Source organism: Hoplias malabaricus, chromosome 4 (assembly GCF_029633855.1).
Source record: "Hoplias malabaricus isolate fHopMal1 chromosome 4, fHopMal1.hap1, whole genome shotgun sequence".
Taxonomy (NCBI): Eukaryota; Metazoa; Chordata; class Actinopteri; order Characiformes; family Erythrinidae; genus Hoplias; species Hoplias malabaricus.
Window position 1 is genome coordinate 40,822,227 of NC_089803.1, and position 21,049 is coordinate 40,843,275.

General features: G+C 37.3%; 1 protein-coding gene across 2 annotated transcripts in view; it reads left to right on the top strand.

Moving 5' to 3' along the window:
- The first annotated feature begins 736 nt into the window (after nucleotides 1-736).
- nell2b (neural EGFL like 2b) overlaps nucleotides 737-21,049 on the top strand; it is a 78,639-nt gene continuing 58,326 nt past the window's right edge. For both annotated transcript variants that reach the window (XR_010802213.1, XM_066668134.1), the window contains exons 1-3: nucleotides 737-981; nucleotides 2,021-2,149; nucleotides 15,188-15,338. Coding sequence is in view for 1 of the 2 variants with exons in the window: in XM_066668134.1 (XP_066524231.1) it covers nucleotides 876-981; nucleotides 2,021-2,149; nucleotides 15,188-15,338 (386 nt within the window). In the remaining variant the exon portion in view is untranslated. The remainder of the gene's footprint in view (nucleotides 982-2,020; nucleotides 2,150-15,187; nucleotides 15,339-21,049) is intronic.

Sequence of the window (21,049 nt, forward strand, 5' to 3'; positions counted from 1 at the left end):
TTTAAAAACAAACCCCTACAAACTATAAAACCTGTATCCACAACTTGGGGGAAAAACATTCAGTGATATGTTTTGTTTTGTTTATATATATATATATATATATATATATATATATATATATATATATATATATATATATATATATATATATATATATATATATATATAATCAAATATACATTAAGCAGCTCCATGCAAATGTAGAAGAGGTTAATGGTGACAGGGTAGGGATTAATTCATATTTACAGATGTGTTTACTGAATGAAACCTAGGTGTATACATCTAAGCCCCTTTTAAAACATTACGTTTTTTTCTTGGAAATAACATAAAAATTGTTGAATAAAATTTGGTGTGTTGGGATTTGATCTATGACCGGAGGGTGAATTTTAAAGAAAAATTGTAGTGGTTCTGTGAGTGTTGTTCAGTTGGGGGCAGGAGTGAGCAGTACTTCGGGGCGAGTCTCTCACGACTCGGACTGGCGTCATTATTTTATTCTCCACAGGTTTTCAGACAAACCCCGCCTTCTGCGCACAAACTGACCAATTACATCAAAGACTGTCTTCCGAGGGTGAAGTCATAGCAAATCATATCGTAGTGTTCATAATTTACGGAGCCAATCTAAACAGAGCAGGGCGGGGCTTTTCGGAATACGGGTGGGAAAACCACGCCGATTCAGTGTAAAGTCTCTCTCTCTCTCTCTCTCTCTCTCTCTCTCTCTTTCTGAAGAAGGGATGGGGCTCTTGCTGGCTACTCCCCGTGTCCTGTTGCGCTGAATGTGGAGTATTGGTCTTTGTCCTCCTGTTCGCGTGGTTTATAAAGTTGAAGTGCTCTGTACACACCGCTGGGGTGGTCATGTGTCTGGGGATGTGTGAGTGATGCGGGCGCGCGCAGGAACAGATGGACTGACCGTTACTCTCCTCTCCTCCTTCAACATGGGACTATTACAACTTTCTGTTCTCCTCTCGGTCAGCTCTCTGGCGGGTAAGACTCTCATTAAACTGTGTATATGGATGTGTGTGAACACATCACATAGCACTAGTCCGTGTTGAGGTGAGGTAACACTTGCGGTGTTTTCCATTAACACTGAGGAAAACTGAGAGTGGCGTCTCCTCATTCTCCCACATCTTAAAAATACCGTCCAGTGTCTTTAGTAGACCTCCCAATTTAACTGAAATCCGTTCCCAGCATAAACATACACAGCTATTTAATAAGGCCTTAAAATGAGAAAGTTTCCAGTAATTGTAATGTAACGGCTCTGTTTACTGACGGGAAGTGTTCATTCACTTCACACAGGGTTTCATTAGTGTTTTTTTCCACTTCATTAATTAGTCCTTCAGTCGGCTGTGTTTTCCCTTCAATTTCATGTTCACCCTGCACTGTGGTGTATAGTTTTTTCGAGTTTTTTAAGTTATTGTCTTTCTGTTTCTGTATTTTACCTGAAGCTGCTTTAGTTTGTTTGTGCCAAGTGTCTGTGTTTTTGGGTTTCAGTCATTTTGACTCTCTTTTTCCCAGTCTGAGGATCTGGGATGTACCCTGTTATTTTTTTTTTTCTTTAGTTTAAAGTTTCCCATTTTTCATTTTCAGCTTTTACATTGAATCCTGCTATTTATTATTCTTTGGTTGTTTAGGATTGGGTTGTTTACTTTTTTCAGGGTTTGGAATGAAATGTATATTTAGTTTTTAGGTTTTACATTTTTTTTCCCATTCAAATCCCAAATACAGTTCCAAATCAAGGATTCTTCAGCACTTCACATATGGCTCTGTACTTAATCCCATTAAACATGTCTAAGTCTGCTGTTTGTGCTCTGTTTGTACTGATATATGCAGTTTGCTCCAAAAAGCATGTAGAAAAAAAATTCTGGTGTTTATTCCAATGAATAAAACAAAACACAATAGCACAATTACACTAAAATGTCATCATAATGCTCATCTCTAGTTTCAGACTGTTTTGCTCTTTAATAAAACCGACTCTCATTTCAATTTGAGGTTTTGTGGCTGACTCTGCTTTATATATTTTCAGTTTCAGGTTTTGGGATTGACCCTTCTCTACGCATTGATATCTTTGATGAGCTGAATATTGGAGAGTCTTACACAGGAGTTTCCCATGTCCAGGGTTTCCACAATGACAGCAAGGCTTTTCTATTTAAAGGTAGGATCTGGAATTTTAATCCTTCCCCATACTGTGCTCATTAGCAGACTGCACAATCCAGTGCTGCTGTGTGAAGAAATGTCCTGAGAGAGGTCACCATTTCATTTTAAATATGAAATTTTAAAATGAGATTGAAGTGGTCAATCCACAGCGAACATCTGGTTGAAAAGCTGCCAGGCAGGCAGTGGTGTGCAGCTGCTTGGAACGGCATAGTTTCGCCCTCCACTTAATCTTAATCTCTCATGAAAAATGGATCACAACAACAGCAGAACAGCAGGCAGCATGGTAAACAGGTTAGCAGCCACCCGTGCTGCTCCAGATGCCCATCCATTAATGCACTCAGTAACCACTACCATATGCAGCACATGTGGCACTGTAGGTCTAACTCATTAACTCCAGCTTGAGCCATCGTGGGTATTTATTTATTTTAAATTCCTGAACATACATCTGAGATGGTGAAAGTGAAGTAGATTTTTTGCTGTATAAAAAAAACCAGTGTTTCTGTCTATAGTAATTCCACTGTGCACAGCGTGTTCTAAGGGCTGATTTATTAATTCTGTGTGCACAGTTTGGGTACTCATTTTACTTTACATTTGGTATGATATGAATGCTTTATTGCATAGGGAGCAGTCAGCAGATATAGGACACACACACACATACATAAGAAAGAATGGCATGCACACAGACAGAAGCAAATTAAAAGACAAGAGCAAATATACAAGACCTGCTCACATTTATATGTAAATAGGATATTTTTGAAAATGTTATTACTTTCTTAACTTTTTTAGTTTTCAGATTTATATCTATTTTGTGGATTTTTTACCCATGTTTCTGTAAGAAAGTTGTTGAAAAAAATAAGCATATGTTTTGCGCTAATGCAGCAGGCTAAACATTCCCATCAAGTGGGCACTCAACACTAAAATGCTGTTTTTAGGTCCTTACATTCACATGCAAAGTTTTCCAGTAACATAAAATCTTAGGCAGTATTCACAATACCCACAAAGAGAATACAGCTGTAGCTTTAGTAATGATATCATATTGTCTTATTGTCCACCATTTCTGGCCAGACATTGCTGTTCTGGCCATTGCTATTGCTTTCATTTTACAGTGATGTAGATGAGAAGAGGGAGAATACAGGTCACTGGTTGAAATATAAATGGAATATTCTGTAACATTTATATAGCAAATGTTTATGGGAAAAATCTCACACTTCAGTAATAAGAGACATTTGATTTGTTGGTAAGGTAACAAGGGAGAAAAAGCCACCGTCATTATGAGGATTTGGTCATGTGTGTAGCCAGAACAGCATGGAAAACTGAATACTATTTGTAATTTTTGTCATTAATCCGGCTATTAGACTCCTGGTCTTGTATGACTGGACATAACTACCCAGAGACATTACTAAGCTGGCTGTTGACAGATTCTCCTATGAAGACTTTATTTAGCCTCAGTCTGATTGTAGTCCGTGTTCCCCTGGACTCTGTACGTCACTGTGGCAGTGCCAGGAACAGGGCCTTTGGAGGATTATTCGCTGCATTGATCTGTGTGGAGAGACGGATGGCCTGGTGGCAGAATTACACACTGGCTTTTAGATGAAGTCAGCTGTCTGCAGAATGGAAATGAGAGGCAATCAGAGGTTGCTCCCTCCCTGATGAGGTGCCCTAGTGTCCTGCTTATGCACTGGGAGAGTGTGGGGGAAAGGGAAAGAGAATGAAGAAGATAGAGGATGTGATGTAGAACGCCTTCTGACTACAGAGAGGCATTCAGAGGGCATGGGTCACAACATGTTGTTGCTTCCATGAGAAATCCTAGTAAGCACTTTTTTAAGATCATTTGAAAATGTGGGATGCCCTTTCATGGAAGATTGAGCAGAGGAAATGCAAAGTGAACCGTTCACACAACTTAACAGATGTTATGTTTCCCATTTCATATAAGAATGTGAGATATTATGATATAGAGCTGCAACCAGTCCACAAACTGTGAAACATGATATGCAAGCAGGGTTTTTTTTTTGAAGATTTATAAAAGTACTAATTAAATGTGGTGAAAACAAGAATGGGGAAGAGAACAAGTTAAATGACTCTAAGTGTTCCAGTCTGTGGCATCATTTTTGGCTCAAATTTATGCTGATGCATTCACTCATTTATCTACCTTAAGGTTGTCTACCATAGCATCTGTAAAATTAAACATCATCAAAAATTGTGAATAAAGAATTGACATCAACAAGTGTAAATGTGCGTCTGTTTAAAGTACATGCCTAATTCATTCATTCATTCATTCATTTAAACATCAGGAATGTATTTGTTGTTTTTATTGTTCAGTTTATGTCTTTTGGAACTTTCATAAACATGGCCTTATTCAGTACATAGCAATATTTATATTATATATATATTAAATAGCATTGAACTATGCTGTGTTGTTGTTTCTATGTTTTCAATAACTTTATGCCATATTAAGGACATGCCATTTTCAGGGCACGTTTGGAAATCCAAAATTGTATACAGAAATTTCAAAGAGGCAGAGAAATGTGTTTGAGCGTGTCTGAGATGCTCTATTTAGGTCAAAATTCTGTATAAAACATCCCTGCCTCATCTTGCCTTCTTGTTATAGCATATGTCATGTCTGACAGTCGTTTGATTACCCCTCAGCAGCATCGGTAATGTACATGTGAAGTTTACTTGTGACAGAGTTGCCTAAGGCGACGTCTGTGTCATTAGCTCAAGACTTACATAACTTCTATTTTGAAAATTAACAAGGACACACAGTGTCATTGAAGAAGAGCACAATAGGCACTGGGATGGCTGCCCACCGCGATTGAGTGTATGTGTGCGCATGTTCCTTTCCACCACCCAAAACATACCTGCTCTGTGCTGGTCCTGTGTGGGTCCTGACCATTGAAGAACAGGGTAAAATGGGGATAAGAAAGTATGCAGAGAGACAGGTGGAGTACAGTCTGTAATTGTAGAGCTACAGAGTGCTCCTCTATGGTCAGTGGAGCTAATAAAATGGACAGTGAGTATAGATACAAGGTAGATGTTCCTAATCCAGTGATAGTTCAGTGCATATGTGAGTGAGTGAGGTACCAGGCAGTCCTATGACATGCTTTCAACTTAGACATTGAGGCAGATGGAGTGAACTGAAAGGGACATCATACATCTCTACCTCCCTCATAACACAACACAGCCGCCTGACTGGCTATAAGTGCCGGGATCGAATTGCTGCTAATTCATCAGCTATTTGAGCACACTGACTCAGAGGAAGGACGTTAGCGGAGTGTGTTTCCCTAGTGTTGAGTCTGTCTGAGACCTTTCCTGTCTTGACCTTCTAGCTGCTCTCCTGCAGTCAGGTTTCCCTTACTGGTGTGTTCTCTAGGGACATAACAGTGGAACATCAGTTAACACACACATAGAGCTCTGAGGCAGTTGCTGAGAAATTGGAGCGTTGATATCTCGTGATTAATGCAATGTTAATTGGAGCTGAGACACTTGTTCTCTGTGTCATTGTAATTATGCATGAATTATTCATCCAATGTAAATGAGTGTAGTTTTATGGCTCGAATGTGAAAGCGTTTGTAGAGGGTTCCACTGTTTCACATGTCAGTCGCACATGACAGGTCGGTCAAGCACAGTGACACAGCTTTTGTCAGTCCACACTGTGTTAACTGGTTGTTGCTTTTTTCTGTGACATATTGGTGGATGCTGTGATTTTAACAGGTTTAATAGCTGTTAATGATGTAACTGTATTAAGCAACACCTTGGGTATGTTGTTCAATGTTCTTAATTTGGTATTGATTTAAAAAGTAAGTAGGTAATAAATAAATAAATGTTAAGATTAAAAATCTACCTGGATGTGAAAAATGCCATTTGTTATTGTATCAGTCACTATGGGTTCTAGTAGTGCGAGCAACAATCAATTCCAGTCAGAATCTATAAATATACGAAATTAACCAGTGAATAAATGACAGAGGCACTATGAATCTTCCCTGCTTTCTGTCAGATGTTGAATAGTGCTGTACACATGTATGGGGGTGCTTAGTTAATACTGTATTTCTTCAGACATTTTGGATGTCAATATATTTGTGTGCCTTTGACAGTTATAAGAAGCCTACATTAGATGCTTAGACTTGATTGCATTCTTCCATGACTGCATTAGTGAGGTCAGGTTCCAGTGTTGGAGGATTAGTTGTGGATCACAAACATCACTGCAGCTCATCCCTAATGTATTGACTTGGAGCACCATCTCTCCAGAGAACACGGTTCCACTGTTCCACAGCTATATCCTGGGGGGCTCCCTACCTCTGTATGACATGGAAAGGAATATGTATGAAATCAGGCATCAAGAATTTAATTTGCTGCTGCACCAGAAAATGTCTCTCATTAGATTGACAGTGGAATTCTATGGAGATTATACAAAACGTACTGTTGAATTGCTGGGTCAGCAATGGGTGCACTGTAAAGTAGCTGTCATCATTAGGAGAGGTGTCTTATAACATTTTTTCTAACTTTTTTTATGTACAGTACCAGTCAAAAGTTTGGACACATCTTCTCATTAGTCATTGGTGGAATAGGGCTATTCACTGTATAGAGCTGTCTACCAGCCCCTACCTCTGCACAACCCAAGTTATGGTCTCAAACACATTAAGAAGGTGAGCAGTTCTACAGATGAACTCTTGACCAGGCCACAGCTGTTCACTGAAAACCGTTCCAGGTGACGACCTCATGAAGCTGATTGAGAGTGTGCAAGGGTGTACAAAGATGTCATCAAAGCAAAAGGTGGCTACTTTGAAGAATCTAAAGCATAAAACATATTCTGGTTTGTTTAACACTTTTTTGTTTACTACACAATTCCATGTGTTCCTTCATAGTTTTAATGTCTTCCATATTCATTTACAATGTAGAAAATAATAAAAAACAAAAAAAACACTGAATGTCCAAACATTTGACTGGTATTGTATCTCATTATACTGTAGGACTGATAAGATCGCCCTCAAGTTATTACACCAAAGAAATGTGGGCCTCAAGAACAGCTTTCTTTTGAGTCTGTTCGATTCTTTCATTATCGTCAACCTGCTCTTATCGGGATCCCGGTCGCCAGCCTCCTTTTATCTGGCCCCACTCTGTTTGGATGGGCTTTTGTGTGTAGTGACATGAAGTGATTGATTACAAACTCCAATAGCCAATAAAAACTGTTGAGTCAACAGCTAGTGTGGCTTCACTGCTTGCTGCTGTGTTCAAGTTGAAAAATGAGACTGATATGAGAAGATGAAAAAGTTAAGATAATGGGTCAGATACATTGTGGTCGCAGAGCTGGTTCCAATGCCATTTTTCAGGCTTTGAATTCTTATTGCTGTATGTATTTCCTTATAAGGAATTATATTTAAAGGCATGTAGATGGACTTTTGTCCCCTAAAACTTGCATGTGTGATTTTATTTCAGTACAGATCTGCTGTTTGTGCTATCAAGTTTCACACCTTGTGTTAAACAATTTAGTTATGTGACTGACCAGTGTAAATTGGATGGTAATCAGAGAAGTACTTCTTGTACTTACATATCTGAGATGGGGCTGGGCAAAAATTCAATATATATCACAATATAAAAGGTTTCAATAACAATTATATGATTTTTATACACATTTTCAATTTTTCAATATAATTTACAGCCTCTGTCACTGACTGCTGGTCATTACAGGGTGCTGCTATCAGTTCACTGCACTCAATTTTAGAGTTAGTTTAAAAATATTAACATTGACAAAGCCAATAGGTTTTAGTTCATATCGATATCTGTGTTATATCATATTGACAGAAATTAAGACATATATTGTGATATATATGTGCCATGTCATCCAGTTTTAATCTGAGATGATTTGTTACACTCCCCAAGCCTCCATAATGCACATTGTGCACAAAGCAATTTTCCTTCTGTCTGATAGTTTAAAGTGCACACTCTCTCTGAGTGGGTTGGCTTGCCCTCTCTTCCTCCCTCTCCACTTAATCATAAGCATAATACTCGCCTGTGTGGACATCTATTAGCTGGTAAAGTTGAGTTGAGTACAGCAGTTTTAAAAGAAGTGATAGTTGACTTCACAAGAGAAATTAAATATAGTGTAACAAGTAAATACTTCAGAATTCAAATTTAAAGTGTCTTCCTATATAAGTTACTAACCTATTTTGCCATTTAGTCTTTAAAGGAGCAATCTGTAACATTGACACCAGTTTAAAATTGAAATTATAATGCGGTTTCAAAACAGTGGAGAAAACTGTCTATGGAGAGAGATTAGTCTCAGAATACTTTACAAATGCATAAATGTTAATCCACAAATTAAACACAGGTCACAAATATGTTTCACTATTCACAGATGAATACATCCCAATCTGTGTCTCACAGTCTGCACTTTGTACAAATACAGTCACATTCACAAATACGGTAGGTTGTTCGCCTGCTGGCCACATTTATGGATCAGGCTGCATTAGTATTTGGATCGGGTGAAATGCGAGTCTCAAAATCCAAAAACCCGCGAGAGGAAATGAACAAATGCACGTCACGGAAAACACGTGAGTGACTAGATCCAGAAACGCAGATTCAACAATTTACAAATATATTTTAAACTCGAGACTTCGACTTTACAGATATATTCAATGTAAATTTAAACAAATGTATTTATTTTCGCATAAAATTCTGATATACCTATGAAAACCAAAAACATGTATTTATGATTGTGACAGTATTTGTACAAATTGCAGACCGTGAGACACAGATTGGGATGTGTTCATTTCTGAACATTGAAACATATTTGTGACTTAATATTTGTGTTTAATTTGTGGATTAACATGTGCGCATTTGTGAAGTATTTTGAGACTAATCTCTCTCCATAACTGTTTCCCTCCTCCCCAGAAGTGAAGCTCGAGCAGGTCGCCAATTTGAGGAAAACTGAACGAACCAGCAAGAGTGAAGTTTAAGAACTTGGACCGGAATAACTAAGAAGAATGTGCCATAATCAACATATTTACACAGAAGAGTGTTAATTATTTCACTAAAACATCTATCTATACAAAAAAAATGAACATGCAGCCGCCATTTCCCTGCATTTACAAGCCTTTACTCTCCAAATCCACATGAACTATTTAGACTAAACAAGGCTGGTGTTATCGATTTTCCTTTCCACCATAAATGTCGTAGTCAAACACTCCATTCCACCTTACATGTGTCTGTTTATGAGTCTTGTTGGTGTTATACGCCAGGTTGTTCAATTCTCTTCCACCTTAAGAGCTGACCTTGGTGCTATAGATAGCTTTTGAAACTTTTTGAAGCAACTCTTATTCCACTTTATCCATTTAAAATACACAAACCAATTGTATTATTCAACCAATAATTCACAATTTTCCTATTCAAGCATTTAGTTCCACCTTAAATGGGTCTGTTTAATAGTTTTATTTGCTTTGTTCTCTAGTTTTTTATTGAATACTCATTTCCACATTAAACAGCGATGCTAAGCTACAGCTAGCACTAAGATGTATAAACAAAACTCGTTTTGAAACACTTATTTCCCATTTTATCCATTTAAAACACACCACCAAATGTACATCATGTCACTTAAACATTTACCTACTAGAGAAACGCATATATTTGCTGTGTACTACCAATCTTGATTTCGCCATTCCACCTTAAATAGGTGAATAAGGCTTTTCAAACACAATTCTTACTCCTTAATTTGTTTAAACACACCACGGAGGATCATATACGAATATGCATCAGTTTTTTTAAAACAAACAATAGTATTTACACTTTTCAATCTTATTGTTATTCACCTTCTCCGTATAAGACACAAAACACAACACAGTCCTGACTCCTCTCAAACTTCGCTATGCCTCACTTTCTGTAAATAAAACACAAATCCTATGGCCTTTGCTCTTTTTAATCTATTTATAGACGTCTGTACTTCTATATTTTTTTCAGAAATGTTTTGCTGTTACATGTTCAGGAGAATATTAGCCAGCTCTGGCTCTGTTCTGTAGTGTTATTCCTTGTAAACTGCCTCCACAATTAAAAGATAGGGCCAATATTTCCTCTTATTTTACTCTGTCTCTGGTCATGGAGATTTTTAGAAGGGCAGTGGGGCTTTTGTGTGCAGTAAAATAAACCATTAACTATATTCAGTTGGTCATTTCATAGCTATGAGACACTGTTTGTAGACCTGGTCACACTGTAGACTGCTTTAGCAATGCTGTGAGAGGCAGCAGTGTTTTAGCTTTGACTGTTTCCTTAATCTATGATCACACACCCTGGTAATTTTATGACTAAGTACAGTAAATATCCTGCAGATGACTGCTTTAAGCTGTAGAGAAGAGATGGCACAGTAACAATTTTTCTTTTCTGTGGAAAGACCCATAAATCCTTTAAAAACTTCTAGGCTTTAAATTAAATTATTTTGAGTGAAGCACATTATCACCCCATAGGAATGAATGTGGGTAAAGAAATTGACAAATTTGTTATTCCTATTAAATAATAAGAAAAACCCACCGTTTTATCAGAACTGGATAAAGTAATTGCCGTCCATCATTGTTCCATATTAAACAGAATTCAGACTTTGCTTTTGATTTTTGATTCAACAGAATATTTATTCTGTAATATATTAATACTACTATGAAACGAATGGAAATTGCATGGCCAAAAATGATGGGGCCTTACCCCACATAATATTTTGTTGCAAAACCTCTAGTGGCAATCAGAGAAAATTATAGATTTCTGTAACTCTGATTAAGAGTTATGCTCCTGTCATATTTGACCCACTCTTCCTGAGCAAACTGCTTGAGCTGTCTCAAATTTGAAGGTCATCTAATCCATATGCATATTTGAGCTCCTTCCATAGGTGCTAAATAGGATTCAGATTAAGGCTCAGAGAAGGCCATTACTGAATAGTTAAGTGTACAGTTCTTGGCTATTCTTGAGTGCTTTTGGATGTGTTGTTTGGTTCATTATGCTGTTGGAAGACTCACAACCGGTGACTTGAGTCAGAGCTTTCTGACATTTGGCATTAAGGTTGTGCAGATTTACTTTGCCAGTTGCAGCAACAAAACAGTACCATCCATGTTTCAAGTTAGATATGGTATACTTTACTTTTAAAACATAATTTTGTGTGTGAACATAGAGCTGATGTGCCTTGGTTGAAGGTTCCAGTTTTATCTCATCTGTTCAAAAAATATTCTCACAGAAGCTTTGATTAGGAGAGAGATTAATCCTAAAATACGTTACAAATGTGTAAATGGTAATCCACAAATTAAACACAAGTCCCAAGTATGTTTCACTCTTTACAAATTAATACATCCCAATATGTGTCTCACAGTCTGCAATTTGCCCACACAGTTAAATTCATAAAAACATGTTTTTGGTTTTCATAGATATATCATACAAAAAGCATAAAAAGCATGCAGCTTTACATGAGGATATTACTTTTAATTTTAAAGAAGCATTGATTTAATAAGTAACGTAAAAGTACAGACAAATTTGACCATATCTGTAGCTAATAACATCCCATTGCACAAAGAGTATATGATGTTATAGCTTGTATTTTTTACATGATTGGATCAGTTTGGATTTGATGTTCTTTTCCTCTCCTCACTTGTCTGCTGATATTAACATAATGCTGAAAACTGAAAGCACACACTTCCTCAGAGCTCCTGCGTGTTTTAGCTACTTTCTTAATATTGCACATGTTTACTTCTGAGGTGAAAAAGACAGACATAAATTGATTTAATTGATTTCGAAATGTTGAGCACATTCAAGGGCAAAGTCTTACTTTAAAGTTTTTAGGGGAAAATGGCTAGCATTATTCTGAGTTACTAATAGAAGCTGTCAATAAAAGTACAAACCAACAGATTCAGTCAAGTTTAGAGCCAGTCTGGGATATGTTTAATTCAGTTCAGCGTAGAAGAGCACTGACTAATGAGAGGATTCTTCATCCCTTTCCTACAACAGGCTTAGCACTAAAGCCTACAGCAGCAATGCAGTTCACAGCACAAAAGCTAGAATATACATCAGGATGCACTGGCAGACCTCTGTGTATGTGCCTGTTTATGTGTGTGTGCACACCAGCATAGAGTGCACTTTGTGCTTTGTGTGTGGTTACAGGATAGTAGGCATCTCTAGTGTGTGTATGGCCGTGTCTCTATGAGGGAGAAATTGTGTGTGGACACGCAGAAGCCAGACGAATCCAATGTTTTCACAGGCCTGATTTAAACACTCCTCCCTGAGGAGCCCGTCAGCATCCTGCAGGCTAACTCATCTCTCTTTCTCTCTCTCTCTCTCTCTCTCTCTCTCTCTCTCTCTCTCTCTCTCTTTGTCTCTTTCTGTTTCTGTGTAATTGTGTTACTCTGTTATGATCTGACAGATGTGTACATCATGGAGTATATGTACATCACTGCAGCTACCACTATTGTTTTACTAGAGACAATTTTTAGGATGCAAGACATTTGTTTAACACTTTAGGCTTATGGAAATTATGACGGCTTGTCATTTATTTTGCCTTGCTCCATTAATAACCTGCTTTCTCTGGTCTGCTGTAAAAAAATGAATGAAAGAAATGTAATAGGAATATTAATCACACATCAGTCATGATTGTTCTTTGATTTGAATAAAATGTACATTAGCTCTTTGCTCTATGTTGTGCTTTGAATGAGCTTTTACTTGTTAGTTGAAAAGATACATTACATACAACAATAAAGAAGGATTTGTGGATTTTTTTTATGTACGGAAAGGAACATGGTAGCTCCCAAAAAGCTCCTAGTTGACATATTGGCAGTTATAAATTTGGCCATCCTTTAAAGCTAGTGTAGGTGATTTTGTAGAAACCAGTCATTGGGTGGGGTTGGAGTAAAGTCCTACTAGAAAGTCCCACTCAATTCATTCAGTCCTTCTTCCAAAGCCACTCCCCCAGTTTACATGTGAATGCATGCACAGAGATTAGTAAACACAGAGAGAGCGCTGCAGAGAGATTAATCTGTCGTATCTATAAATAAACACAAATAAGCTAGCGATCTACACCACCTCAACTCATACTCATGACCTGTTTAAAGCCTATATATATATATATATATATATATATATATATATATATATATATATATAAGATAAGATAAATGCAACCAACCCACACTCTCTCAAACTACAAACTACGTCTGCGAAGAGACGAGATAAACACAGCCAGAGAGTTAGCTGATGGCATTACAAAGAATCAGCGCTTCTGGCTACATACCTACGACAATTATCTTTTCCATACACACACACAAATCCCACATACACAAAATGTTAAATTGATGATAAATGATATAATTACCTGTCTAATAGAAAAACAGCTACCTCTCCATCACTTGCCATGCCTTTCTGTGCTCTTCCTCCGTCTGTTTCTCTGCCATTTTTCAGTTCTCAGTGCTGGTATATATGTATGTATGTATGTATGTATGTTGCTGCGCATGTGCAAATGAATGCACGTGCAGGTCCAGTGTGAAGGAGAGGATTTTGGGCTGGTAAGTAGATAGTCAGTTAACCCATTCAATCATTTTCTTCTGTCCGAATGAAGTGATTGGATGAAATATTTACAGTTTTTAATATTTTTTGGCTCATATATACAACAGATCTCTTTCTTTATGTCATCAGATCTTATAACTTACTGGCTGCTATCAGGATGTTAGGAGTATTTAGAGAAATATGAAAACAAATGATTTTAAGACAAATCACCTACTCTAGCTTTAATTACTTTGTTGGCATGACTTGTCGCAGTCACACAGTTCCGGGAACCTGGAGGTGGTGGGTTCAAGTCCCGCTCCGGGTGACTGTCTGTGAGTTTGTTGTGTTCTCCCTGTGCCCACGTGGGTTTCCTCCGCGTGCTCCGGTTTCCTCCCACAGTCCAAAAACACACGTTGGTAGGTGGATTGGCGATTCAAAAGTGTCCGTAGGTGTGAGTGAATGTGTTAGTGTGTGTCGCCCTGTAAAGGACTGGCTTTTGGATACTCCTAGCTAAGAATGTGGTATTCAAGGAGAAGTGTTTCCTGTTCAGCTGGTTTCCCTAGACTAGATAAGAATGTATGTGTCACATTTGTTTGGTGCTGATTTTAGAGTGCTAACATTTGGACAGTGAGTCATAGATTCAAACACTCAGTTGTCAGAGCTTCTCAGATTCTGAAGCATCTATTGATAGCTGTCCATCTGCTGTACTTTATACAGATCAACTTTTCCTTGCATTTAAGCATTATGTTATTGACAATAGTTGTGTCTTAGCTGTCAGTTAAAACCACTTTCGTGTCATTAAGACCTTCATCCATTGGACCTTGTAGTGCTGAACAATTTGTGAAAAATATGTAATTGCAATTTGTCAGATCAATTTTGCAATTCAAATTTAAATTATTTTCTTTAAATTAATGTCCAGATTTTTTTTATTATATCAAAGAATACCCAAAATTCATAAAACGTTTTAATGTTTAGTGCTGAATATAGAGTGCCCTACTGTCATTTAACTTTCATGTACACAGCAGTGTTTTGTTGCTGATTAGTTTAACACTGTGATACTGAAACTATATGTCCCCATTTATATATTTTAAGTTATGGTTCTTGACATTGTAGGCTATAATTTAAATGTTTGGCTTGAATATCTTAAAAATTGCACTTCCAATTTAAAAATTATTAGTCTTTCAGCCCTACTTGAGCATATGTAACTTGATCTAGCACAGAGAAGTTTATAGAATGAGATCTATTGTGAAACCCATTCAGTTTTTTCAAGACAGTGATGGCTGTTTCTGGGATGTGTAATGGGCATTAGCGCATGACAGAGAAAAGAGGCATTGTTTTTAGACTCCTGCTCTACACATTGATTTTCTCTCTTTGTGCTGAGAAGGAAACCTGCTTTTGTTTGGGTGTCTATCGGAAGAAAATATAAACCAGATAATCAGGGTGTTTTTCCCCGGAAATCCACTTACTTTCATTGACCTGGAGTCTAGCTACCACCCAGCTAAGAATACACACTCATTCTGTCTTTGTCTTTCTCTTGCAGATCTGTGGAGGAGTGTACGAGCCTCAACAAGTGTTTCAGAGCGGGTGATGCACAAGCTCAGAGGCAGGGTGGAGTTCACCCTTCTGATGACCCTTAAACAGGACAAATTTAACTCTGGGGTGATGCTGTCTATCCATCAAGGAGAGCAGAGGTAAATTGACATGAATGATATATGATAATTTAGCACATTGGCAGAATGGTGAATACATACAGACTGAGCGTTGTCATTTTATAATTGCTGGTTTTTCACATATAGTATATCACAGAATTCATTATTTGTGAAACATCACCCACCCATGGATGGTTGGGAGGAAGTAATTAGGTAAAATGCATTGTAGTAATTAAGTAAAAACTAGGGGAAAATGATATAAATGTACTGGCTAATATGGCATATGTTTTCTATTTTTTTAAATAGTTTTTTTTTCTTTCACTAACATCATTTGAAATATATACACACGTGAAGGACATTCTGTGCAATCATCTAGCTTTTCATCAGCATAATGTCAACAGCTGGCATCCTCAGAATAGATCACAGTGATCAGGCATAAGCCACAGCATATTAATAATGCGCTAAAGATCAGGCCACACTTATAACACAAGTGTCATTGTTTATATGTACTCGCACGTTATATCAGATTTTAAACTCTCCTTTGGACATTCAACAACAGAATCTGTACGCTCTGAAGCATAGTCCTGATAGCTGATCATTTCTGAGCACTCTTATAATCACATATTGGTATTTTCATCCACATAACATCACACAAGAAAATGCCACAGATGACAGTTGTTCATTTTCTTTTGGTTCTTAGCCATCTTAATCTTAAAGAGAATAAATGTTTAATCTATAAGGATGTGCTTTGAAAATCCCTCAGGGTACTGAAAGAATGTTGATGGTATTTTTTTTTATTATTTTGGCTGCCCGTTCTGTCACTCCATCATCTTTAGAGTATGTGCTGAAGCATGGAGCATCCTGCAGATACCATGTGTTTAATGTCACTGAGTGTCCTGTGACATTTTCTTAAACACTTTCTGTATTGATTATGCCTCCCCTTTAAGGTCAGCATACTCTCAATTTGGGGGGCTCACGGATCAGTGCTTTTCTCACCATCTCTCTCTCACACACACACACACGTGCATGCACACACATTGGAGCTTAAATATTTGTTCATACCTGATAGAACTTAAAGGCTTCAGATGTCACTTTCTGGATTTGTGTCTGGCTTATGTTGGGTTCAAATGTCACGTCATGTCAGTCCTCATGCCACTTTTTGCCAACTAATGCAGAAATGTTTTTTATTTTTGACATATTTTAATTTAAATCAATCAAGTCTGGAAATATCATTTTGAGCTGGCTATTTTTGGATGCAAAGTTGAAGTCATAGTTTGAAATTTTTGTCTTCATTAAAGACACTAGTTAAATCACTAGTGTAAATGAACTGTAAAATAGAATGAACATGACTAATGAACATGTTAAAGTAATTAAAGTAACATGTTAGAGAATGAACATGTTAAAGTAATTATTTCTAACAATGGCAACAGCACGAATGCACTCTGTCTCTGAGAAAACCTGTTTGGTATAACTATCCTCCACATCAGTGCCTGTCTACACCAACTTATGAATTAGCAATAGGCTAGTGACATGATTGGGTTTAAAAAAGAGCATCTAAGGGAGGCTGGATCTTTCAGAATTAAAGATGGGGAAGGGTTCATCACTCTTTGGAAGAATGTGGGCAAACAGTGAAACAATTCAGTGATAAGATTTCTCTTAATATCATTAAAGGTTTCAGAGAACCTGGAGAACTCTCTGTGTGTGGTGTTAGCTGGCTGTAGTCTTCAGGCCTTCTGACCGCTCTGAATTAAAAACATACATGTTTCTGAAGTGGAAATCACTGCACTGGCTCAGAAACACTTCCCAAAACCACTGTCTGTGAACACAGTTTATTGCTGCAATTACAAATGTATGAATGTTGTTAAAATAACAGATAATGTAACACAATGGTAAACGTGCCCCTGTCCCAAAAAAACAACAGACTTTTTCCATTTCAGAATTTGAAATGTTGTCTTTTTACTATTTGAAATTAAATATAGAACATAAATTATTTGCACATCATTGCATGTTGTTTTTAATTTACATTCCCAATTATTTGCAAACTTTTATTGTGAAAATGCGCCACAGAGATTAATGTGTTTTGGCAGCGAATCTGAGAAGGGTCTTCTTTAAGCCTTCATAAGGCACCTGTTCAAATATAAAGCTGCTCTAATAATCAGCTTCAGTGGCCTCCGATTCACCATCAGAGTCTGGTTTATAAAGTTAGTTATTTCCAGCCCTGGGCTTGAGGTCAGTAACGAGAGCACAACAGACAACAATTACGGATAATTACAGTTATGAAAACGACTTGTATATAACTGTTAGGGAAACAGAGGAGGATCCGAGAATTAGTTAACGTTAATATTAGCTGTGTTCAGGTTGTGAGAAAGCACTCTAAACATGCAGCAAATGAATGTTAGTCTCTGTACTTCTGTAGTGTAGTATGTAATGTTCCTTAGTGTGTTGTTTGAGACACAGCGTCTCTAACGTTGTTGTTAATCAAATGTTGTTCCACATCATTGCAAATGCAGTATTTTACTGCCTTATCTACAAAGGAATCAGCTTATAGCTAATATTTTGGGTATGGGGTGGGGTTGAATCACATATTTGAGTACATATCTCCTTCACCAATATCAAACTCACTCCTATGCGATGCAACTGCCTTTACTCATTTTTACACATATTGAAAAATGAAAAACTGAAGCACAATTTAAATATTAAACTTTCTGTATTTTGACCAATTTTCTGAATTTTTGAATTATTTAACGCTGATATTAATGTTGTATCTGTTGTTATAATGTTAAGCTACTGATTTAGAGATAGAAGTTGATGTTACTTGAATAAATTAGAGAAATGTAAATTGCACATGTATTTTATTACCATTTTTGGGGGGCAATATGGGAGAGGTGGGGCGCAGAAATTCCCCTTCGTCTGAGATGGGGAATGATAGAAAAAGTTTGAGAACCACCGGTTTAGGCACAGTGAAGTACAGAGGAAAGGGGCTCTGAGGCAGAGGAATTTGCCCGAAAAGGGGAGTGTCACTTCTGAATGTTTGAAACTATTACATTAGTACTAAAATAAAACTTAAATAACAATATAAATGTATTTTGTTGCAATAGTGTGTTCTTTAATACATTAATACATTATTTTTCAGTTTTTTGTTCATATCGCCAAGAATGCTTATTGCCAAAATACCATGAAATATTGTGACATCATTTTAGAGCCATAGCACCCACCAATATTATACACCTTTTTCAGAATTGAAACATTTTCAGCCCTGTTTAGAACAACTGATTTGAGTGCATGTTATTTTAAATCATAATTAGCCACTGTTCACCTCATCCTGAGTGCGCAACAGTGAGAATTCAGGATCAGAAACTGTAGTTTTTAGCTGTTTGTTAGATGAGACAATGGTGCAGACGTCTGCAGTATAACAACTTTAATAAAAAGGTAAATCAAAGAATCATACACAATAATACATCTGAAGGTCAAAATCAAGTCAAGGACTAAAAGCAAGAACAAGTAAAATGTTGTTAAACAAAGGATAAACTAGTCAACAAATCTGCTTAATATGCAGGACAAACCGAAGCAATTATTCGCAGTGTAAAAATATAAACACATGGCATATATGAGATTGACTTGTTTACATAATGACGTCTTGCTGTTACCTTCATATGGCACATGTTCTTTACATGAGTCATTTAGGCAAAGTCAAGTATGGAGGAATTTGCTGCAAAAATAGGGAGTGTCTTTAGAATTGTGGAGGTGGTGGGGTTACAAAATGTCAGATGTACAATAAATCTTGGTATTGTGTTAGAAATGAAAGAAGCTTATAACAACAGAGAGGGACCACTGTTTCACCACCTCAAGCAGAAGCACCTGGTTTAGAACAAAGAAAATTACAAATGCTCTAGCCCAAGCAACTAGTACTGCAACTATTCTGTACATGTTTTTGTTATTTACTGTGAAGTTTTAAAGTTACTTTTTGTATAATTGTTTATGTTTGCTGCTTCTATGGACACACTAAATTTTCTTCACTTGGTGTGGTAGATTTATATGCTACATTAATATTTGTTTTTTTAAATATGTATCATGGTAAATTACTGTTGTTTTCAAAAATAAGCAAATATACATATATAAGTATATTTTTTTGTGGTTTTGAGATTAGTAATTTCAAGTATTTTTCTGTGCTTTGCTATATCGTTATTGCCAAAATACCTTGAAATCAGTGGCGGATGCTGGTCTTTCAAGGAGGGGAAGCTCAATTTCGGCCTAATCAATCAAATCAAATTTATTTATATAGCGCTTTTCACAACTGATGTTGTCACAAAGCAGCTTCAAAGAATTCCTAGTTCATAGTTATTCCTACATCATAAAATGTGTCGGTTTATTTATACGTAAATTCTACCCTCTGTTCCTTCTTAAGAAAATGATCTGTGACCCTGTCGTACCAACAAGGCGTCTTTTCCAGGGACTTGACTAGTGTCCTCTCAATGGCCAGCAGAGCTAAGCTGCTTAAACGGCCTTGGCCCATGTGAAGTGAGTCCGCCTGTGAGTGCTTTGTGACGGTGGAGGGGCTCAGCAGCACCCGCTGGACAGAAACTGCGATAGAAGTCAGAAAGAGTGATAGAAGTCAGTCTCCAAACACAAGCAGCTACAAAAAACCCACCAGAAATAGAAGCTCGATTTGTCGCTAGTTATTTTTAACAAAGAAAATGCCGCTAAGAGAATTAAAAAAAGTCTCCGGTTCAACTCAGAACCGAATGAAAATGTAATGCTCCCACGGATCTTTACACCAAAGGGTCGCTGATTCGCTCATTTCGCTGTCAATCAAAAATGGATTCAGCCTCAGACAGATCATCCAATCATCATGCAGAAGCTGAGCGTCCGGGCCAGCCGAGGACAGCCCACTGCCCCATAGACCCCCAGAGACGCTGAGTGTCCGATGGGCGGGACAAAACCCAGCATTTATCCAATGACTCGTCTCATTTCGCTGCACTTCGCTGCTTCGCAATTGAACTCTGTGGGCGCTCAGCGTTCTCACTGTTTAAAGCACTGTGAAGTTGATTGAGAGAAAAGCCGCGCTTTTACCAGTGATAAGAAGCTGATTCTGAACAAAAGTTGAGCGCGTTGTAGTGCATATTTATTCAATGGCATGTACACACAACAGTATATATTTGATCACTTATTTTTTGGCATTTTAGGGGAAGCTGAGCTTCCCTTGCAGTCTTAGAGCAATCGCCTCTGCTTGAAATATCATGATAATATTTAAAGGCCTTATCTTCCTGTAGTAATGCTGATGGAGAATCTCCTTAAGATGAGACATGTTATTACATTACTGTAGTCAGGATATATAGACAAATCAGTGGATAAATTTATATATAAATAGTTGGGATACTCTTAGTCAGATACTTTACTAGACAATTTAATGAAGCTGAATTACTTAGTAGATGGAAATTCTAATTGAAGTGTACATAGATGATCAATAATCATGAAGATGGGAAGATATTCCACATGTCTCTCACCTAATGATGAATTCTATCTACAAACATGTCTGGACCTCCTATTTGTTTAGCTCTGGCAATGAAGTCTGAAGCTGACTGACTGATGTGCCTTTGGTAAAGGCAGCTGTGTGTGAACACCCTGAGCAATGTTAATTGCTTTTACCCCCTGCCCTTTCCATTCTGTCATATTGCTGCTGATGCCTAAGTGTGTGGCTTCATTGTTGTTAGTATTGCTCTGATCTATCATAGTTATGAAATGCAATTTACTGG